At 39.7% G+C, this 22,472-nt stretch overlaps 3 protein-coding genes across 4 annotated transcripts; 2 read left to right on the top strand and 1 right to left on the bottom strand.

Annotated features, from left to right (window-relative positions):
• Nucleotides 1-1,142: 1,142 nt before the first annotated feature.
• pfkla (phosphofructokinase, liver a) lies at nucleotides 1,143-13,795 on the top strand. Its single transcript, XM_080786565.1, has 22 exons — nucleotides 1,143-1,368; nucleotides 2,573-2,646; nucleotides 2,913-2,990; nucleotides 4,396-4,585; nucleotides 4,952-5,117; nucleotides 6,080-6,124; nucleotides 6,237-6,345; nucleotides 6,476-6,571; nucleotides 6,699-6,791; nucleotides 7,365-7,490; nucleotides 7,592-7,656; nucleotides 9,016-9,076; nucleotides 9,250-9,396; nucleotides 9,499-9,569; nucleotides 10,041-10,128; nucleotides 10,337-10,489; nucleotides 10,616-10,780; nucleotides 11,498-11,559; nucleotides 11,666-11,777; nucleotides 11,864-11,948; nucleotides 12,065-12,170; nucleotides 12,305-13,795. Exons 1-22 carry the CDS (start codon nucleotides 1,284-1,286, stop codon nucleotides 12,450-12,452), a joined length of 2,325 nt encoding a protein of 774 aa, XP_080642691.1. The 5' UTR covers nucleotides 1,143-1,283; the 3' UTR covers nucleotides 12,453-13,795.
• On the bottom strand, nucleotides 12,644-17,477 carry LOC308331253 (uncharacterized protein). The gene is made up of 14 exons (XM_080786566.1): nucleotides 17,284-17,477; nucleotides 17,101-17,157; nucleotides 16,803-16,929; nucleotides 16,597-16,686; nucleotides 16,174-16,358; nucleotides 16,039-16,081; nucleotides 15,846-15,954; nucleotides 15,625-15,766; nucleotides 15,433-15,500; nucleotides 15,033-15,244; nucleotides 14,780-14,918; nucleotides 14,632-14,673; nucleotides 14,493-14,520; nucleotides 12,644-14,199 (listed from the first exon to the last, which is right to left on the bottom strand). The coding sequence occupies exons 1-14, from the start codon at nucleotides 17,324-17,326 to the stop codon at nucleotides 14,066-14,068; spliced, it is 1,419 nt and encodes a 472-aa protein (XP_080642692.1). The 5' UTR covers nucleotides 17,327-17,477; the 3' UTR covers nucleotides 12,644-14,065.
• A 387-nt stretch (nucleotides 17,478-17,864) lies between these two features.
• tmem169b (transmembrane protein 169b) lies at nucleotides 17,865-21,527 on the top strand. 2 transcript variants are annotated; one of them, XM_080785524.1, is made up of 3 exons: nucleotides 17,865-17,996; nucleotides 18,645-19,103; nucleotides 19,570-21,527. In XM_080785524.1, the coding sequence occupies exons 2-3, from the start codon at nucleotides 18,830-18,832 to the stop codon at nucleotides 20,202-20,204; spliced, it is 909 nt and encodes a 302-aa protein (XP_080641650.1). In that variant the 5' UTR covers nucleotides 17,865-17,996; nucleotides 18,645-18,829; the 3' UTR covers nucleotides 20,205-21,527. The 2 variants fall into 2 exon arrangements, with proteins under 2 accessions (XP_080641650.1, XP_080641649.1); XM_080785523.1 differs by having other exon boundaries at nucleotides 17,885-17,996; nucleotides 18,698-19,103.
• The last annotated feature ends 945 nt before the right edge of the window (nucleotides 21,528-22,472 follow it).

The raw sequence follows: 22,472 nt of genomic DNA, 5'->3' as shown, positions 1-22,472 counted from the left end.
ACTCCTCCTCTCCTCCCAGCCAACACTCCCCACTGACAGGTAGTTACCCCCCCTTTTGATTTACATCAAAAGGGCATGTGAGCTCAAACCCACAATTCAACATTTTGGTTTTAAGATGTTGATATTCATTTTGTATTCATCCTCAGGACCCCAAATCACACCTTGGAAAGCATGAGTCTATTTCAAACAAAGTGTTTTTGACTGGGGGGGGGGTCAGGAATTGCCTGTCATAATTTGACCCCCCAGTATTCGGATGTATTAGGATGTTGATATTCCTTTATCAGCCAACACTCCCTTATTTTAGACTGGATGTGGGGGCCACCAGCACAAATGGCCGTGCTGGAACTATGGCCTGCAAGTGTGTACGGACCTGCAAGCTTTCCGATTGCTCCTGCATTGCCAACAAATTAAAGTGCAAGCTACAAACCTGCAGCAATCAGAAGGAAGAGGAGGAAGATGAAGTGAAACTGATTGATTATGTGATAATGATGAAGATGATGAATACTGAAGAATTGATATTGATATGACACTAATGACAGTGATGATTATGATGATGTTCATTGATTAAAGTGAGTGAAAGACAGATACATCAAGTTCATTTTCCCCTCTGTATGACATGTTTTATTAAAAAAACAGTTGAAAAACAACGATCTTTCATTCTGTAAATCTATGGTTGGTGTCTTTGAAGGCTGATCAACCACAACTAAGCTACCACTTGGGAACTGCTATCATGTTGAAATACTATCTAGGGATATAGACCTTTTCAAAAAAACATGATAGCATTTGCCACCTAGCTTGTATGTCCCTCACTAGTGAAAATTCTGGTCTGGGCCCAAGGACTACTTGCAAAAGAGATAATCAAGGTCAGCCGGTCAAGAAAATTGGGCGGTCTCATATGGGGGGCGGTCTCCATCAGTGTTTTACAAGCCTATAGATCTACAAGCTCACAGTCTGTGGGCTTGTGCAATTTCACTATTTTTTTAAAGTATAAAGTTTCACAAATTTAACCGCACATTTGAATCCGATGGATACAATGTAACTGATAAAGCTTTATTTGGAAGGCTCTGTGTTGCATAAGCTCTTTTGCAAGGCTCTGATCTTTTGGAGCAGGGTTGGGGGCGGAGCCATTTCCAAACAATTATTGGTGCTCCCAACAAGGAAGAAGCTGTGCTGCTGTGTAAATTATGTAACTCGCTCTAGTCTTCTGTTCAATTAAAAAACTATAGCTACTACTAATAACTAATTTACTAGTTCAGATACAGATCTATAGCAGCGTGGCTGAAATGTCTTCGATGGATTTGGAGAAGCTGAAGATGACGGGCGCTGGCAGAGCTATAGCAGTTCTGACCAGTGGCGGAGATGCACAAGGTAAAATGACAACGCGAATGTTGTGTACAGTAGCCATGTCTAGACTAGCTGTGAGCCTGTGACACACGCTTGTCATCTGTCAAATGTATTATGTGACATAATATGTCGTTGGCTTGTTAATAATTGCCATATCAGTAGTTTATAGGGGTAAATGTTAAAGGAGAATTGTGTCTGTTTCTCAATAGGTCAACATATTGTGAAGATGAACAGTACGGTTTTAGATTGTGAAATAGGTCAAGACAATCATAGATGTAATTTATCAATTTTGAGTTTTAGCATATGCAAAATGACTGATTGTCTTGATCAAAGGCTATTTGTGAAGCATCAAGCAAGAATGTAATGAATGCTGCCTTCACAAGGTCAGTGGGTTCGGAATTGCGGATGGGTGTGCCCAACTGTAAAAGACTGTCATGTTGCAGCAGATTGTCAGAAAATTTGCGAAATTTGGGCAAATCTGCAAAATAAATAATGATAATAATCTTTATTGTCCCGAAGGATATTTGTCTTCACAATCTGTTCAACACCCACATCAAAAACAACACAGAGCACATAACACCAAGACAATACAAAAAACAAAAACAAAACATGAGGTCCCCACTGTGTACAGAATTAACCATCCTATCTTACCATCATAGTCATACCATGCACTAGCTTTCTTCACAAATGTGTTTATAAAGTTGTCTACTATCACTCAATTTATTCCAACTTCCAACCATAGGTTCCAACCCCCCTTGGAAATTTTTGTGAGAGCTGCTAAACCATTAGCAACCTAATATGCAGGCAACATCAATGTCATCTGTCAAACTAGGGTGTTTTTTATGATTCTGAATCCATTTCATTTGTTTTGCACGAAAACATATAGGTTGTTAAAGGGACGTACACTAGCTGTACCCTTTTTGCCAAAAAATATGTTAATGACGTTTAGAACACTTTCCTGGGGTCTTGTGTGTGAATGTGGTTTTAGATATTTTAGATTTTAGCTTTTTCTAAATGTCATTAACATATATATTTTTGTATAGTGTCCCTTTAATGGTACACCAACTTTCAGCAGCTGTTACAAAGTTTCCCAAGGGAGTTTGGAATACATTTAGTTTTTCCTGAATAGAGATGTTGCAATAATCATGTAGGGTCATTGTGCAATTCAGTGCAGTAGTAGTTGTAATCTAGCTATGAAATCTGATTTGTATCATTTGTTCTTGAACAGGAATGAATGCTGCAGTCAGAGCTGTGACTCGGATGGGTATATATGTTGGGGCCAAGGTCTATCTTATTCATGAGGTACTTCCATTCCCCTTTCACGATGATATTTTAACAAACATACAGACAGTACATGCTGAGCTATATACTGTAGGATGGTTCCTGCTTCTGCTGTGAACAGTTTATTCTCTCGTTTATAGTGAGGCACTTACTGTACTGTACTTCCAATAACGGTTGCTATCCTCTGTTGTACATTTTCATTACTAAATGAATCCATGTTCCCAGACTTCCCACAAATCACATGCACAGTTCTGTCATTTTAAATCAATGCTGTTGGTTTTCACTAGGGGTACCAAGGCCTTGTAGATGGGGGCGACAACATCAAACTTGCGGACTGGCACAGTGTGACCAATATCATTCAGCAGGTAGGCAGACACTGAGTCTTGTGCTTACTATTGACCCAATGTTCCTCACTAACTATAATGCACCAGCACAGCTATTTGTATGTTTTTGGTTTGTAATTTTATATTTCTTGTCTCATATCGACTGTCACCCTTCTCTTCACTACACCTCTTCTCTCCCTACGCGTCTAGTACTGATTATAAACCGGTAAGGCATCTTGCTGCATGTGCTGTAGCCCTCAATAGTAGAAAAGCAGCAAGTTGCTTATTTTTATAGAATAGAATATTGGAAGCATTTTCTTTATCCATTTGTTGTGAAGCGATGTTATTCATTGTCTTGATTTGTGCATCTGATATTTTTGAAAGGGCATGCTTTGTGAACCTGAAACCTTGAGTTAAGAAGCAAACCTGCCCTATGGGCTTGCTTGGTATAGAGTTTTACATCCTTGTTAGTGAATTTGTTTCTTTGCAATTTCTTGTCGTTTCTGTGACAACACAGGAGCATATATATGCAGAAGTATGAATCTATCATATTTCATATACATTCATTGTCGAAGTCTTCTGCAGGCTTATTTAATGGCTTATTTGCCATTAAACATTGTAATCCATTCAGTAAGATCCACATTTATAGATCAACTTTATTATTGGACATAATCTGATTTAAAGGTCATGTTAGGCTGGCAATTACCGGTTTTGCCTGTTCTTATTTAAGACAAATGCCAGAAACTATTATTCTACCCGGACATCCTGGCCTGTAAAAAAAAACAACTGCCACAATTGTTCAATCTCTCTCTCGCTCATACACACACATCACATACCGACTTTCACCCGGGAGGGTGATAGTGGCATTGATAGTGAGTGAAAACAAGGTCAAGTGCAAGCTGTGCAATGCCAAGTTACTACTAAATAAACAACAATGTGCATGCGTTTGAACACAAATCATCCAACACAGTTTCCCAAAGAGACTTCACAACAGCTGTCCATCCATGCAGTGCAGATGAAAGCGTCTTGCCTTTACATTATGTCAATGCTTGTATGCCCCGCAGTTAAGCATGCGGGCATGCTAATGTTTGTTGTGAAGTGATGTAACATCAAGCTCCAATAGGTTTGGTTATGGATCCAATTCTCTCACCATATGTTGTTTACAGCATGTATTGAAAATGTATATGGATGTTAAAATAGACAAATATCTGGTCAACTTAAATTATGCTGGACATGTTGGCCGGCAGTTTAAAATCCTAACGCAACCTCTGATTTGCCATCCTTCATTTGCTTTATAGAGGACAGAGTTAAAGGGTCTGTGTGATCTGTCATGTCAGCATGACCGTTTCCAATGATAGACACGCCAAGTCAGTGTCTTCTATTTCCTACATGTACCTCCCTTAGCTCGGATTGTGATCTGTGTTGGTACTGTTTATCTCTGCTACAGGGTGGCACTGTGATAGGCAGTGCTCGATGTAAGGCCTTCACGACCCGTGAGGGTCGTGTCGCTGCAGCATTTAACCTGGTGAGGAGGGGAGTCACCAATCTGTGTGTGTGTGGTGGAGATGGCAGTCTCACCGGGGCCAATATATTTCGCAGTGAGTGGAATGGGCTGCTGGATGAGCTGGTGGAGAAAGGTAAGATTCTCTCTGTCAAATGCTGTCTCACGAGGCACTAGTGATCCTAAAGTTAATCAAACTACCAGTAATCGATTTAATTTATTCTGAAAAATAGTCGCTAATTGATAAAATAATAGATTTTCAAAAATAGCAAAAAGGCAAGCTCAAAAGTCAGTTTGTAAAGTTTTGCGCAACACCGTTGTACAACAATGTATACAATTTGGCATAAGTTGTTAGCATCCATTTTCTGGGGTAATATTTGCTGAAAATAGCAGATCTACAAGCTCAGTCACGACTCACTCACAACACGCTTGCGACGTGTTGATGTTCACAGAGATGTCTGTCTGTCAGTGTTAATATGTAATGTGTTTGTCTCATGTACAGGAAGGATCACCGACACGCTAGCCAAGCAGCATAGCCACCTGAACATTGTGGGCCTTGTTGGCTCCATAGATAATGACTTCTGTGGCACTGACATGACTATTGGTGCAGATTCCGCCCTGCATCGCATCATGGAGATCATTGATGCCATCACCACCACTGCTCATAGGTCAGACTAATTAATGTTACACTGTAACACAGCACTGTCAGTTTGGATTGTTTTAGCTGCATACCCGCCTGGAATGCATGGACATACACGTGCATCGAGGCGGATAAGTTTGGATTGTTTTAGCTGCATACTGGAAATTCATGCACGTGCATGCATGCAAGTGCATACCGGCTAGAGTACATCTACCTTGTCTTACCAAAGCCTACAAAAGCTGCCGAGTGTCAACAGCGCAAATTAACCCTGGCTGGATGCATATCAATGCCATGGTCCATTGTATGACCTGTTAAGTACTGTAGGTGTAGCATATCTGTTGGATGTTCTGAAGCATGTAAATGAAATGAAGAAATGTGATACGGTATGTTGTGGCTTAATTAATAGGCCTACATATTTCAGAGGTTATTTCAAACGGTGATTGCTCGCAGGTGTGCATACACGTTAACGTAGCGCTCCACTAGTTAAAAAATCCCTAGCACACCCCTGATGTAATAATAATGAATTGCATTGTTATAGCGCTTTTCTATGCCTTACGTGCATACACAAAGTGCCTACAATGGTCTATTCATTCATACATTGATGTCACTGTACCACCTACCATTGAAACCAAATGCCAAGAAGTCACTGACTGAAGTAGCATTTCATTTATTTAGTTACAGTACTCATGAAATTATGGCTTAATGTACAATGCAAACACTGGTTATTTTTTAACATTGCTATTTTTGTATATTTGTGTAATCTCGCAAAGTAATTAGGCCTCTACATTTTAAAGAATGGCGTGGAATTAAGACATTTACAGTGGAAGTCAACCAAACACAGGCCAACTGTTATCCATTCTCACATTCAAGCTTATTTGTTCATGCTTGTAGGAAACGTGTGTTGTGGAACTTGTGGTCTGTAAATGGTAAATGGTTTCATCAATCGTAAATATGACACCAATGAAAAAATAATAATGCTAATCCCAACAGCCACCAGCGTACATTTGTTCTAGAAGTCATGGGACGCCACTGTGGGTAAGTACGTCTTTATCTGTTTGGCATATTGATTGATTTATTACCATTAGTAGATGTGCTTTGTCATTCTAAATGTTCCCTTTCCTCCCACTCCAATCCATGTGGTATTAAGGTACCTGGCGTTGGTGTCTGCACTGGCCTCTGGGGCAGACTGGATTTTCATTCCAGAGGCTCCTCCTAAGGAGGGCTGGGAGGACCTTATGTGTGCCCGTCTGGAAGAGGTAAGGACAGAAATGTAGTTCCAGAGACGTACTACAGTTTGACCAGTTGTAAACAAAGTACTGGGTAATAACAATACCACGTATGTTAAGTTTAGTTTAGTTTAAAACATTTTTTTTAATTTATTTTCAGAGTCGCAGTAAAGGTCGCCGACTTAACATCATCATCCTTGCAGAAGGGGCAATCAACGTAAAAGGAGAACCAATCTATGCAGATTATGTAAAGGATGTAAGCATTTTATTATTGATGATCCTGGAATTGGCAGACTCCTTGGACCATATCCACACGATAAATTACATTCTAATACATTGACATTACAATTCGCATAATAAACTAACCCTATGCCTGTCTGTAGCTGGTGGTAGAGAGGCTGGGTTATGACACCAGGGTGACTGTACTGGGACATGTGCAGCGAGGAGGACTTCCCTCTGCCTTTGACAGAATACTGGTGAGTTGGAGAACCTAAGACTCTGTACTTTCGCAAGGTACTGATCACCAGAGAAAACCAGCGGTAACAAACCCATGCCCACTGCTTTGAAACCAATCCTGTTACCACCACCCCCTGTACCCAAGATAGGGCCCCATAACTTCATGCACTTCAGATAGTCTTCCTGCATTCATACATTGTTGTGTGTAGACTTTGAGCATTGTTGTGTGTAGACTTTGAGAGGTACAGGTCATGCTATCTGGTTTCTGTGTTTATATTTAGCTGTGTGTGTGTGTGTGTGTGTGTGTGTGTGTGTGTGTGTGTGTGTGTGTGTGTGTGTGTGTGTGTGTGTGTGTGTGTGTGTGTGTGTGTGTGTGTGTGTGTGTGTGTGTGTGTGTGTGTGTGTGTGTGTGTGTGTGTGTGTGTGTGTGTGTGTGTGTGTGTGTGTGTGTGTGTGTGTGTGTGTGTGTGTGTGTGTGTGTGTGTGTGTGTGTGTGTGTGTGTGTGTGTGTGTGTGTGTGTGTGTGTGTGTGTGTGTGTGTGTGTGTGTGTGTGTGTGTGTGTGTGTGTGTGTGTGTGTGTGTGATATTTCAGAGCAGTAAGCAGGGTGTGGAGGCAGTGGTGGCTCTGATGGATGCCACTCCTGACACTCCAGCCTGCGTCATTGGCCTGTCCGGTAACCAAGCTGTGCGCCTGCCTCTGATGGAGTGTGTAGAGATGGTAGATTATTTACATTGTCCTTTTAGTACATTCACCTTGTTTAATTCTATTGGATGTATCCATTAAACATCAAAAACCATACACTGTATCCCCATCTGCAGACTAAACTGGTGCAAACCGCCATGAATGAGAAGAGATTTGATGAGGCTGTCAAACTACGTGGCGGGTGAGAGAATAGATGTGCTGTACAATAGATGGTTTTAGGTTTGTTACTTTATTTATACAGAGAGAAAGATGAGCCTGAGAGCTGTGTCCTCTTTATAATAGAACTGCCTGGCATACATAACATAATAAACAAACGTAATAAAACATGCAGTACATCTTCAAGAAGCACATGCATAAAGGCCATTATAAGAAATCAAATCCACTCTGTTGATACAGTAAAACATTTTTATCATCCGTTTTGGATTGACTAATGTAACTACAAAGTAGTCTATAAAGAATTACATTCATGCATGGAGTAAACAACAATTGCCCCAGAGGATTTCTAATGTTGCTGTCTACAACGATTCATTACAAACATTTTGAATAATTGAGACTTACCAAATAATTTACATGATAGTTAAAGTTGTTGTATGATACAACATTTTCTTTGATAGACTTTGCTGGTTTTGGAATTGTTTATTCCAAGATCAGTCCAAGAATCAGGAATCAGCTAAATGTTAGTGGGACTCTGAATTGTACTTACATAATAACTTTACAACAAGGATAAAATATTGGATGTAGCCTAAGGAAGATACAATACAAGATACAATTTATCTTATCCTATGCAAAAGAAGGCATACACATAAGAAAGATAGTCACTTCACTTGTCTGTTCCATTCTGTTATTTCTTGTGCTGTGCACCATGCTACAGTAACTGGAGGATGAAATATACGCACAGGGCAGATGTTTGACCTCGAGGCTTTCTGCCAGAGAAACTTGGTCTCGCCCAAAGGTGTGGCCACGGCACGTTCTTCCTTGTCCAAGTCTATGGTCCAACTTTTCTTCATTGCACATTTGCCACTATGCCTAAACCCAACCTTAACGGCAACCATAATCTCATAAAACATACTATGCCCAAACCTAACTTTAACCACACAAAAATGATGCCTAACCTTAACCTCACACTAATGTAGAACTTGTCAGGACATGATTTCAAAAAGTTAATAAGCACACCTGCAGTGGGATTTAACCCGTGATCTTGGGAATGTGCTGTTTTTACCCAGTGAGCTGAGGAAATCACTGTTCCAACCACCTTTTAGATGTTATTTGAATTCCCTTTCTGGCAGAACAGGGGCAGCCCTCAAAGGAAATATATGGACAATTCTGATCATTTGATTTTGATTACCCCATGACCTTTCCTCTAGCACCACCTACAGGCAAAAAGGCCACATGCACACATGCAGTATGTCAAAATCCAGTGGGTGGATTGTCATGGAACTTGGAAAAGCACAACCTAGTTTTGTTTATTCAGATATAGCACCTCATCATATCATATTACAATTTACTAAATACACCCCAAACTGAACTAATGTCTTGATAGGAGTTTTGAGAACAACTTGAACATCTACAGACTGCTTGCATTCCAGAAGCCATCTCCTGCGGTAATATTCTTTTTCTCTCTCTCTCTCTCTCTCTCTCTCTCTCTCTCTCCCCCCCCCCCCCCCCCCCCCCCCTTAGTTGTTCTCGCTTGTATACTCTTACATATAAACAAATACAATGGTGCTGTATAATCACCATCTGAACAAATTACAACTTATTTTTTCCCCTCCCTCAGACCAACCACTCCATAGCCATTCTGAATGTGGGAGCCCCTGCAGCAGGGATGAATGCAGCAGTGAGGTCTGCTGTGAGAGTGGCACTGGCTTATGGACACAAGGTCTATGGGGTCAACGATGGCTTTCAAGGACTGGCCAATGGCGCAGTAAGGACTTCTGATTGCCATGCTTCTGCTGTATCGTGAGACAGTTTTTTTTCTACTGGGATTTAACTATATGACATTGACATGGCATGTTGCTCTTTATAGGTGAGTGAAATGCTATGGCACACTGTGGCTGGATGGACTGGACAAGGAGGCTCCGTGCTAGGCACGAAACGGTGAGGCACATCCTCAGTCTGTCTTGTCTGTCTGTCTGTCTGTCTGTCTGTCCTGTCTGTCTGTGTGTACATGGCAAGCATATTATGTCATATCATTCTCAAATGAGTAATCATCCCTCCAGGCTATGTGATTAGCATACTGGCCAGTTAGTAGCCTCTTAGAGTTTAGAGAGAGGATGATCAGCAAAGCAGAGAAGAATATAGGTAGACAGGTAGTGTATGAGAGAGAGGAAAATCACACAACATGCAAGTCATTTTGGCTGTAGGGTGAAATTTAACTGCATATATAGAAGCTACTATTAGGGCATCTCCCTCTTCTAGTTGTTCTCGCTTGTGTACTCTTACATGATTGACTATTGTCTGTCTACTTTTCTTTAAATTATTTTTTGTAATGGTAGATACACCATGCTGCTGTGCTTCATCTTAAAATAAATCTTAATAATTGACTTTTATTTCTGCATCTTCCCTTAGAACCCTTCCAAGTAAATTCATGGAAGATATTGTGGAGACAATCAAGAAGCACAGCATCTCAGCTTTGCTTATAATTGGAGGGTTTGAGGTAGGCTCAAAATGTCAGCACTAACATACTATTCATGTTATATACTGTACTTAGTTTGTGCACCAGTGTCGTTAACTGACGATGCCAGATCTCAAGCTCACAACGTTTGTTGTGGAAATGCTATTGTCGGTGAGCGACAATGGCGTGCAACCAAGTATAAATTAGTTTATGTGAATTTGGTCTTCAGTCTGCATCTGTGTGTTGACAGGCCTATGAGGGTGTGGTACAGTTGTCTGAAGCCAGGGGTCGTTTTGATGAGCTCTGCATCCCCATGTGTGTCATTCCTGCTACCATCAGCAACAACGTACCTGGGACTTACTTCAGTATCGGAGCGGACACTGCTGTCAACTCTGCCATGGAGGTGATCTCAAATTGACACAAAGATGGAACTTATAGAGCACATAACATGACATTTTCATTCTAGTTAAAAATGTAAATTTGTGTGCATCCTGTTAATAACGTCATGTCACTGTGATTGCCTCTCCAGGGATGTGACAAGATCAAGCAGTCAGCCAGTGGAACCAAGAGGCGTGTGTTCGTAGTGGAAACCATGGGAGGCTACTGTGGCTACTTGGCTACTAGCACTGGCATAGCAGTAGGTGCTGATGCAGCCTATATCTACGAAGAGCCTTTCAGCATCCGTGACCTTAAGGTGAGAATAAGTTTTTAGCTTTCTGTCACCGCACAGTGGCCCCTTTTCCACCAAAATAACTTTGGTTTTAGAACTGGTTACGTTCTAGATTCTTGGAACCTTGGTCCTTTCACTGAACTGGCAACCATTTTTTGGTTCCAGTTCTGAACCAACTTTTAGGTTTCTGAATAAATTCATTTTCAGTGGAAACACAGAACTGGTTCAATATTTGGCGGTGAAAAAATAACCGAACCGCTTCAATGGAAAAAGGGGCCTGTGTGGTGAGTTTGGCCCCGGCTGGCAATTCTCATGCACGGAGTAAGACTGACATTGGGACAAAATAGAAGCAGTTTGTCGACTCAAAGGCACGTAAAACATTTTTCAGAGTTACCTGTTCTCAGAGTGTTTTGCTCTTCACCGCGGCTTGTGACGTCATGTTGTAGTTCGGTGGCCACCTAACCACCGAAAATCCAGACTATGTATGAGCCTTTAGGAGACAGTGTTGCTAAAACAATCAATAGTTGTTTTCCAGTTCTTGATAAAACAAAGACCGAATTAAGCAATGAGTAATAAATAAATTCCTAAGCAGTCTAACATTAGTGCAATAATGGCTGATGGTGATGAGTAGTATTACAAGTGGGATGCAGCAACTGTAAGTCTATTTGTGTGACGTTTAAGAACAGCAAGACATTCTTCATCAGTTGATGCTGCTCTTTAATTACCATGCCCTTTTCCCAGACCAATGTGGAGCATTTAACAGAGAAGATGAAGAAAGATATCCAGCGAGGTCTGGTACTGAGGTACATAATGCCTTAATTCATATACATAGAGATCAACTGCTGAATGTTAACCCAATAATGATAATAATAATAATATATTAATGTCATTGGCACTATGTATCATCAGGAATGAAAAATGCCATGAGCACTACACTACTGAGTTCATCCACAAGCTGTATTCAGCGGAGGGCAAAGGCATATTTGACTGCAGAGTCAATGTGCTGGGACACCTTCAGCAGGTATGGAGCTATGTTTGGTTTGGTTTATGTGAAAGGGAAGCACATACACTCTGTGGCAGTTTTTGTTTTCCGTTTTTTTTTTTTAGGGAGGAGCACCTTCACCTTTTGATCGAAATTTGGGCACTAAGATGGGAGTGAAGGCGGTGAAATGGCTTTCTGAGCATTTGACTGGTAGGTGAATTATGTTTCTTTTCATAAATGTATGCTTGATGCAAAGATTATTTCTGAACTTTAATAATTACATTATTAAATCATTCTAAATGTTATGTTTGGTTCTTTCTCATCAGGGCGTGTGTTTACCAATTCACCAGCGACGGCATGTGTGCTTGGTCTTCAAAAGAAGGTTGTCTCGTTTATCCCTGTCACTGAACTGAAGGCTGAGACAGATTTTGAGTAAGAAATCAAAAGCTACATCCACTGTCGCTATCAAATGACCATATCAGTAATTCAGTATATATAGGTACTGTATTTTAATTTTAGATTAAGTAAGCACAATGGGTAAATAACTCCTGCCTTTGTTTATGCAGGCATCGGATGCCCAAAGTCCAGTGGTGGCTTGACATGCGGCCAATGCTTAAAATGTTAGCGAAATACCAAACCAGCTTCACTGAATACATCCCGGGAGAGATCGAACATGTCACTCGTCGGTCAATCAGCATCGACCCTGGGTTCTAGAGATTCAGGAACTACAGGAACTACGTTCTCTCCTTAAATAGCCCTTATCAATGAGCCCCTCCTGCCTGGTTCTATATAATAACTGACTGTGTTGTATTTGGTTTGTGCATATCTTATAGTATATGTGTACCTGAGAGATTAATGGCATTTTAAAGGAGCACTGCACTCAATCTTATTTTTTTTACACAACATTTTTATCCCACGATTTTGTAACCCATTTTTCACCCGTGTCAATTATCTAATGTGATTCTGGGCTCTACACACCCTCTACGAACCTGGGGAGAGCAACGGACTGACCTCATGCTTCCTTCATGCATGAGTGTCCAAGTTGCTCCTTTACACCTGACAGGGGGTAGTTACCCTGGTTGGACGTAGCACGTGGAAGGAACACGTTATTCCAACCAGTTCCTTCCCCCTCCCTCAGGTGCCCCGGCTGGCCAGGGGGAGGCAGTTCAGAGACCAGGATTACTGCATGTTCTTTGTGAAGGTACCTACTACCTACCCTAGGGGACACGGGGATAACATGCAAACTCCACACAGAAATCATCAATCATTTTTGTTGTTGCTACAGCAGTATAATATATATATTTTCAGTGATGATAATCACTTTGTTTTAGCTACTAATCAGATTTACTACTGTCCAGTATAACACTGAATGTTTCACATGAGGCTAAAAGCAATGTAAGCCAAAGAAACGTTTGACATAATGTTCCCAGTAATACATTTCTATGCATTATAAATTATACATATTAAAGAGTATTATTAGCACAATCTGAAAGGTTAAAATGTGAAAATGTATTACAATTGCACGGTGCACCTATATATTGCAAACACCACCTTTAACAAATGTAATTATTTAAATGTAATACTTTGGACATTAGTCCAAGATTGAATATGTATTTTAAAATTGTATAAATTAATCTGTTAGCTGGAATCCAAGATGATGAATCTGGAATCTAAATACAGTAATTTCCCTTGTGTTTGATGAATCACACCTTTAAGTAGGACTGTGTTGTTTTAAAGTAATGTCTCAATGGCAATAAATCTACAAAGTAAGAGATTAGTTGGAGCTGTCGGTGTCAATTGATGCAGAACATCCTTGATAGATCTTCAACTTGTACTAGTACTGTAGCTCATGTTTTGAAACCAGTTATTCTCTGAAATGTACATTTCAAATTACCATATTGATACTGAACAGTACATTTCACTAATATGCAGCTTATTACATTTTACGTGCAATCACCTCTATAATATGACACTGTCGCTACAACAACTTGAAGTAGAGTAAAGTAGATGTAATGTGAATGTTATGTCCTTGAGGTACATTTGACTACTGCATGTATGTCTAAAATAAAATAAAAACGTGTACAAAAGATTGTTTCAGAAAAGTATTTTATAAACCAATATAAATAGAACACTTCATTTAAAGTCATTTAAAAATGTAAACTGTAGAGGTTCAACTTCATTTTATGCCAAAAAGTAATAAAACATATATCGAGTTCTAATTGAAATATTTGTCAGTGTCCTCCCAGTAAGAATATTAATAGTGGGAACAGGTAATTAACATCTTACAAAAGCAGAAAGTTTGCATTTCTTTCTGTCGGATATTTTTTCTAGAAGTTGAATGAAAATGGGAAAGCATCTCCAGCAGGCTTTTCTTTGCTGCCTACAGTTGCCTCAGGACTCTTGGAAGCAAAAGAGAACTGGAAATCATCTTCAGATATCTCTGTTTGGTTGAATAGGAACCCTGAAACATTTACACACAGCATTTTGTTATATCGTCGCTGTCAGGTTGAAAACATTAAAAACAGTTCATTTTTTTATTCTTTTAAAAACATGCAAATAGTGAAAATAGCAGATTACAAGTTCACAATGCATCTTGTGAACTTGTTCATCGGCTATTTTCACTCCTTTTGTGTGACACTCATTGATCTATGAAAACCCACAAAAAGTTAAAATATGGAAATGAGAGGTTTCTGCCTGACAGAAATGACATCCATTATTTTCTATATTATATTGCTCTAATGTTTGTATATTTACCACTTGGGGATTTGGATTCAGAAGATTTCTGAAAAGAGAGATAAACACTGACTTCAGAAATGTATATACATTAGAATAAGAAAAATAATAAGAAAGACATTTAGCAAGTTATAATGTTAGAAATGTATGGTATTGGCACCTTGTTGCTGAAATATGAGCTGGTGAAAGTGAAAGGTGAGTCCTGTAAGGAAGGAGTTAACAGTATACATATATTAGTACAATATGACCTACTCAATTAGTACATATATTGTTATTAAATTGAAAGCTGATCCAGTTAGTTTCCTCACCTCCTCCTGTGCAGAACCCATGTCAAACCCAAATCCAGAAAAGCTTGGGGTGCTGGTATCGGGGTTCATGGAGAACATGGAGAAAGCAGGAGACTTGGGATCAGAGGTCCCTTGACTTGGGGAACTGCCAGGGCTACTGCTAAATTGAGTTATCACACACTGTTAGTGACAAGTGACTGGCATTCACCCCCTCAGCTGAGTTCTATTACTTTAGCTTACTGAATAAGCAACACAAACACGTCAAAGGCCTTACTTGAGTGAAAAGGTCGGAGTTGAGGGCACAACTTTCATTCTTGTTGGCGGGGTCTGACAATTGACACTTGGAGGTGAAGATGGAGGAAAAGCTGTGGCGCCATCCTTTTCCTCGTCTGTAGAAAACTCCACCTGCTCCTCTTCCATAGTGAATGTCTCATCTCTCCCTTTGTCCCCGGCATCCTCTGTCTCTGACATGACGGAATGTTCCTCCTGATCAAGAAAACACCTTGAGAGAACATACCTGGGAGAGGAAATGTCTCCAAAAAACAGTATCAACAAAAAGGAGTGTCATGGTAATGGTCAAATCATTATAGTTATCTGACTCTCTGAAACAATTTCAAATTAAATTAAGCTCTATCTGAATTTATACAGTTAATTAAAAAAAACAAGCACAAGACCTCATCCACTGGTCCACAACCCTGGTTCTGATCGGCAATTGGCATCTGCTTGGAGTGCTGCAATTGTTCTGAAGGAATAACATGACTTACTGTAAGGTTTCCTGGACAATAGACTTAAACACACCAGACCAAAAAGACTATGGGAAACTTGCACAGTAAAATTCATGTCCAACTTACTAAGATTGTACATACCAGCTGACTCTTGTCTAACCCACAGTTTGTGGCTTTCTTCTTGTGGTGCAGGAGGGTAAGAAGGAGCATCCTCTTCCATGTTTCTCTCCTGGGTCTCTCCTGTGTTTACTTCCCCAGACAAGGTATGAACATCCTGCAAATTCTGTTCAAAGTGAACCAAAGAAGGCACTTAAATATAACAAATCTTCTGCATACAATATAAACTGAATATGACTGAATACCTTTGTGTGGATGAGATGAATAGAGGAGATGTCTATGGAAGACGTAATGTCCTCTGTCAGATTATCTACCGGTAACTGCTTCTCTGTCTCGGTCAGCTGGCCAGAGACACTAAAGGGAAAACAATCAATTACAGAGAAATACTGCTCAAGTCAGCACTGATCATGTCATTACTAAGTGTTTTCAAAAGTATACCTCTCTGGTGTGTTCCCAGTGGAAGAAGAATTCACTGCTTGACCTGCAGTCAAAAATTCAATGTGCAATAAATGCAATAAATCTTGAAATAACATTATGCAAATTATTAGGATGTTATAAAAGAAAGTGTATTACCAATATTTGCCATCTCTTTCTGTTTCATTGTCATTTCATCTTCAAGATCCTTAATGCGACACTCAATTTCCTCTTTTTCAGCCTGTATTGTGATGAGTTTTTTAGCAAGGGGGTTCTGGCAATAATGTTCCTTGTGTTGCTGTAACACTTTCTTGTAGCTTGCAAATCGTTCTTCGTGCACGCACCTGTTTTGATCAAAATTAAAAACAGTTGGCTGAATAATAATAATAAATAATCTGCCTAACAATGATTTCACTGCCCACAGCCCTCCTATGAGACACAGACCGAAAATGTGTGGTATTTTATCATGAAAATTAGTGATGATGACCAATTATTATATGAAGGTAAATTGAAAAGTGGTCCTTTAATTCTCTTAATTTCATGTCCAAATTTAACATGGCACCCAGCCACCACTGAACTTACATGTCTTGGTTATAGTTGTCCCGACGTGTGTCTAGTTCTGCCTTGAGTGTCTTCTCATACTGAAGAAGTAGGCTGTTCGTTTTCTTCATGCTGGACAGATAATTGATATACTTTTATTAACAAACAACTACAATATAGCGGTACTGAATGTTATAACTTATAACCATCCTTGCATAATCTACATTATTTGAATTACTCATCCATACCTTTTTGTACTGTCTTTGATATATTTCACAGTGTTTTGTTTTGGAGTGATTTCTCCCTCAAGTGTCTGGATACTTATTTTGGTTGTTTCGATGTGGGATTTCTTCTCTGCTATGTCAGCTCTGCAAACTGTTCATGTTATTGAATGCAGATAATGTTATTGAAGGTTTAACAACTGAACTGAATAATAAGCATAACTTGTTGACCAGGGTCACGAGACGTTATTGAGTAGCCTATTTATGGCAAACTATTGCCTACCCTGGCAATTCTAGTGTGGACACTGACAGGTATCTGACTTACTTTTAATTTGTTGGTTCATCTCATCCTTCTTTTGAGCAAGCCCTCTAGTTTGAAGAGCTAGACCATTGAGAAACAACAGATGAAATGAGAAAAATGTGTTATCTGTATTCGCTAGCAAAGTATTTTAGTTTGTGTTGGCTAAAGCTAACAATGGGGGGAAAAACAAAAATATATATATCTTACCTAACTGAAACATGAGGCTATCAAGTGACTTCTGGTCATCCATTTTTCGACTGACGTTGACAATTGACTATAAAAGAACAGGACTAACTTACTAGTAATACGAGTACAACATTTATCCACCCACGCTTGTGAACAGTTGTCATGCTAATATCAACAGCCAACAAACACGGTTAATTTGTCAATGTGTCAATTAGTTTAGATCTTAATCGGTAGAGGGCGCCCGGGGAAGGCCGGGGAAGTCAAAGTCAACAGTGAAGGATCTGCTCACTAGACGCTGCCGAAGGAAACGCTCTACCGTACGTGGAAACAATGAACGGAAAACTTTGATAATCATAACTAATTATTATGCCATTTTGCAGTCTCATATCATTAATCAAATCAAAAAAATAAATAATAATACAATAATTTTGACAGTAAACACCAGGCAGCCACTAATAACAGTACCGTGGTCTGATGGAAAAGCCTGCTATGGCGCGAGGAAACGGTTTGACAGATGAGGTGGGTTAGGGGCGTGTTTAGACCGGGAGGGGGGGGGGAGACTAGTGCTATTCTGGAATACAGTTTGCGGAGCGCATCTGTATCTGCTGTACTCTATGGCTGTGCCTGGCTGCTGCTCACCCCGAATGTGTGTCAAACAAATAGAACAATAATACAGCCGCTGCCGACGATTTAGGTGCTGATCTAGTTGTGTATCCAATCTCAACTGATTTGAGGTAAGCTTCTGTTTTGCGATTTTAGATCCAGTTTTTGCATTCGTCGCTGGGGTCTAATAGACAAAAGAGCGGACATGGGTGTGATTTAAAGGGTGGGGATCAGCTGTGTAGACCGGGCTACATTGTGGATATCCCCTAGCCTTTGGAAAATCCGCCTAAAAGCAGCTAGCCTTTTCTCCACAATGTACAAGTTATAGGTCTACCGTAATAATGATTTAATTCCTAAAGCGGCAGGCCGGATTTTCGTGATGGTTGATAATATGGGTGTTGGCAGTGTGCAAGGACAGGAGGATATTTATTTAATAAGCTATAGGCCAATATATATACTTTTTATTTATTTTTGCAGAACTGATAACTACGTTTAAGTTTTGTATGTTTTTGATGCAAAATATTTTAACAGCATTCTTCCTCAGAGTCAGTTCAGTTGCCTTATTACAGATACATTACAGCTAAGCTAGCCTAGAGAGAACGGTTTAGCTTGACTATCACATGCTGCTATGGCTCATTCAAAATCCAGACATGGACTATAGAAAGAACACAATTATTTTCAGTATCAGACTGCTATCCTGCCCTGTTCAAACGATTAACTCTACTCTCTCTTCTCTCTCTCTCTCTCTCTCTCTCTCTCTCTCTCTGTCTAACACACAGCACACACACACACACACACACACACACACACATACTGCACACTCAATGTACAGTAACAGCATAGTGTTCCTTGTAGATTTCCTTACAATGGATGGCAGCAGTCTGTCCTGTCCAAGAAATCACTATTAGTTTCCATATAATTCCTTAACAGTAAAAGAGCAGAAGGCACTCTGCTAGGTGAGACCATGGCCCAAGTAGAGGAACCACAGACTGAAGGAGCGAGCAGCCCCCAGATGACCTCCTTGAGGTCTGACATATCAGGAAGCCATGCAGAGGAAGGAGAGGTGGGACCTGCCATGAGGAGGAAGAGAAAGAAGAAGAAAGAGCTTCGCCCGGAGTCCATCATTGTTTACCGCTCCGACATGGAAAGAGCACCTGGAGAGGAACAAGGGGGTGAGGAAGGTGCAGAGAGAAATGCTGAAGAGGGTGCACATTTTCTTTCTACACCAACAGACGAAGGTGAGAAGACAGTGTCTTTGTTTTTTACTTCAACTGCGTCAGATTCAGTGAAACTCGGGTAAAAACAGTTAATAAGATAGTGCCAGTGTAATGGTTCATTCAATTTAACAATTCTTCATTTTGACATACTACACCTGACCTGACACTGCACAAATTGATTTTCTGATGTTATGAGCAGAGTTGTGAATGTTGTGTCCGTTTGTCATTTATCTTGTGATTGTTTTTTAATCTGAAACTGATATGAATAGGTCTTCCAAACTTCCCCTCAAAAATGACAATGAAAACATTTGCTTCTGTGCAAAATTGAACACATAAAGGCTTAGGATAAATACATAGCTGTGGCCATTGGGTTGATATGCAGTCTCCTTTTTGTGTTCAAGTTTTTGCAATTCATGCAAATTATTCATTATTGTGCATAATAAACAGAATTTATTTTAATAGTGCATGTCATTTGATTTGTTAACAGGGTCAGGGTGGAATCTACCTCCAGACAGTAGATACGTGACCTTGACAGGTACCATCACCCGGGGTAAGAAGAAAGGTCAAATGGTCGACATCCATGTCACACTGACAGGAAAGGAACTCAGGGAACTGGCCAAGTCAAAGGAACGACTTGACGCTGAATGTGAGGCAGGGGACAGTGGCAAGTGTACGTGTGGCTTTGGCATGTGCCAAGGCCCACATGTTGTTATATGGAGCCTTTCCTGTGCTCCCTTGGTTTTTCTGCTCTCTTTCATCACCTCCTTCTACTACGGGACCCTCACGTGGTACAACGTCTTCTTGGTTTACAATGAGGAGCGGACATTTTGGCACAAGATCACTGTGTGTCCCTTCCTCATCATCTTCTACCCCATGCTCATCATGCCCATGGCTCTGTCACTGGCTCTGTACTCTGCTGTAGTGCAGGTGTCCTGGGCATTCGGTGAGTGGTGGCAGGTTGTACGAGACCTGGAGAAAGGCTTCTGTGGCTGGGCGTGTGGGAAACTAGGCCTGGAGGACTGCTCCCCCTATAGCATTGTGGAGCTGCTGGACTCCGACACTATCTCTGGGACTCTGCAGAGCAAGGCCCCTAGTGAATTCGCTCAGACTTCCTCAGTGTAAAAACAGGCTGTATATGTCCAGGGCACACATGGATCCAGACCTGGGTCAAATAGTATTTTGATTTGCTTTAAAGACTTGTTTAAAGCTACCTCCAGTACCTACATTTGTGCATACGTGACTGCCACGTAGGACAAGACCAGTACAGGACATTATTTGAAAGCTGCTTTAACACACTGTGATGGACAACTTGCTTGACACCGACCAAATTACCCTAAAGTTCCAAGCATTTTAAAGATAAAGCAAAGATTAGCAAGTACCATCTCTCGCCACTCTCCAGCCTTTCCAGTCTATCACTGTTGCTATCAAAAATAAAGCAGGGAAAAAAGTACTACCTGAGCCAGGTCTGTATGAGTATCAGGCTTCTCTGAGTCAGGGTCAATTATGTATGGCATTTTTGTTTGACTTTGAGGTTATAGTTTATTACACATGTTTCTATATATACAATGGTCATTGATTTTCCTAGAATAGCAATCCTACTCAGAAATTATTGATAACATATGGGCCTTGTCTTTTCTCCAGTTCCTGTGTTAGGATTTGGGTGCATCTTGGACACAAATGGAAATACCTCTCTTATGTAAATATACTTATTTTGTGTGTGATGTCTATATTGTACACTGTAATCATGACTTTTTAATGGAAATTGCAAGTGTTTTAACATCTAAGTGAAGTGATTATTATTGGTATTATGCATTGAAGTCGTATTTTAAGCCATAGTCACTATAAGCTGATGAATCAGAGATTTTGTGGCAAATTTCTGTGTTCTCACATATTTACTACACCAGCAGAACAGGTTTGGATTATTGAACCACTCACAATTATGGTCCAAACTCAAATGAAATCAAGACATCTGTGTATTTGCACCAGAACATACATTTGACATGTTCTTTTAATGTACTTTAATTTATTTTTTAATACATTTCAGTTGGGTAAACTAGCTCAAATGTATGTACTGTAGATGGGTGTTTAGTATAGTTCGAGACTTGATAAAATGTATGGTAAACAACTGATATCTTCTTATTTGAGAGACGTGTTCACATACTATAAACTGACATGATAAAGACCATGACAAAAAAGGACTTAAAAAGTTTGATGTTAGGTAATAAAGATATTTTTAGAGTTAAATAAAAACTGGATTTTATTGGTTGAAAGTTAACATACCGTATTTCATATTTTGGACAACTTTGTGTGAAGCAATTCTATATATTTTAAAATACTGTATGACAATTCAAAGCATGACTTAGTACTTGTACATATGGGATGCTTTTTGTACTTTGTATTTTGCTTCTAGATGATGCAATGCAAAGAGATACATATAAAATTGAAATAAACACTCTCCACATGAAATGATGTGTGATGTACTGTCTTCATTGACGCTTCATTATTCAGAGAAATATTGTATGTATTATCACACAAAAACACGACAATACTTGTCTAGACAAACATTAAAAACGCCATTGACAATGGACAGAGATTAATGTTTGTTTTGTCTCCAACACAAACATTAAATGCCATTAACAATTAACAGAGTTTAATGTTTGTTTTGTATGTCACTGAGCAAATTGGCATATGCATGTCAGAGGAAAACCTCTGCCAATATAGGGACCACGATTCTTATAAACTGCTATTTTGTGATGTTAAATTGATGTATTGTTGATACACTTCACATGGGTGTACTTTGTTTATGTTTAGTTGTATTGTTTTGAATTCATACATTTAGAGTAGACCACCAATTTTAACGACAAGCCGAGAGACTACTGATGAAAATGATCTTATATAGATAGCTAACTGGTACATTTACGTTGATGTCAAAACAGAAATGTTGATTGATTTGCATTGTCCCCTGATTTAAAAAAAGACTATCAAGGGCAATAAATAAATAAGAATTACCTACAGTATCAGTTTTGTCCTACAGGCACTGTTTTGTATCAATTTATATGTTTATGATGAAAAATGAACTGCCATTTGCAGACAGTGATCATTCATGAAAACATGAGCATGCATTTATAGTGCAGTCAGCACACTCTGCACACATAATTCATTGTGACCACTGGAGGGCGTTTTAACCTACCTTTTCTATCTCTTTTTTGCTTTTACTTTTTTACTTTCAGTAGAAATGAACAGTATTTTGATGAACAAACTAGCAACGTATTCGTACAGCACGCATGCATGACTGTTAACTACTCTGATCAAACAACAATAAAATGTGTCTGGTGACGCGAGATTACAACGGAACTAGGAACCTTTTGTTAGTTATCATTTCTCCGGAGT

The sequence above is a fragment of the Protomyctophum bolini genome (genome assembly GCF_963924005.1).
Source record: "Protomyctophum bolini genome assembly, chromosome: 16".
In the NCBI taxonomy this organism is placed as follows: Eukaryota; Metazoa; Chordata; class Actinopteri; order Myctophiformes; family Myctophidae; genus Protomyctophum; species Protomyctophum bolini.
The sequence above is the reverse complement of the archived record's forward strand: the minus strand, read 5'-3'. Positions and strand labels throughout refer to the sequence as shown.

What these genes read in the sequence shown, in the direction of transcription:
- pfkla (XM_080786565.1), top strand. Translation starts at nt 1,284, where the DNA reads ATGTCTTCGATGGATTTGGAGAAGCTGAAGATGACGGGCGCTGGCAGA. An exon ending in TGTGTGCCCGTCTGGAAGAG is followed by an intron (nt 6,346 to 6,475) that starts GTAAGGACAGAA and finishes ATTTATTTTCAG; the next exon opens with AGTCGCAGTAAAGGTCGCCG. An exon ending in CAGCGAGGTCTGGTACTGAG is followed by an intron (nt 11,560 to 11,665) that starts GTACATAATGCC and finishes ATGTATCATCAG; the next exon opens with GAATGAAAAATGCCATGAGC.
- LOC308331253 (XM_080786566.1), bottom strand. Translation starts at nt 17,326, where the DNA reads ATGGATGACCAGAAGTCACTTGATAGCCTCATGTTTCAGTTAG. An exon ending in ACTCCGACCTTTTCACTCAA is followed by an intron (nt 14,919 to 15,032) that starts GTAAGGCCTTTG and finishes AACTCAATTTAG; the next exon opens with CAGTAGCCCTGGCAGTTCCC. An exon ending in TGGGTTCTGCACAGGAGGAG is followed by an intron (nt 14,674 to 14,779) that starts GTGAGGAAACTA and finishes CCTTCCTTACAG; the next exon opens with GACTCACCTTTCACTTTCAC.
- tmem169b (XM_080785524.1), top strand. Translation starts at nt 18,830, where the DNA reads ATGGCCCAAGTAGAGGAACCACAGACTGAAGGAGCGAGCAGCCCCCAG. An exon ending in TTCTACACCAACAGACGAAG is followed by an intron (nt 19,104 to 19,569) that starts GTGAGAAGACAG and finishes ATTTGTTAACAG; the next exon opens with GGTCAGGGTGGAATCTACCT.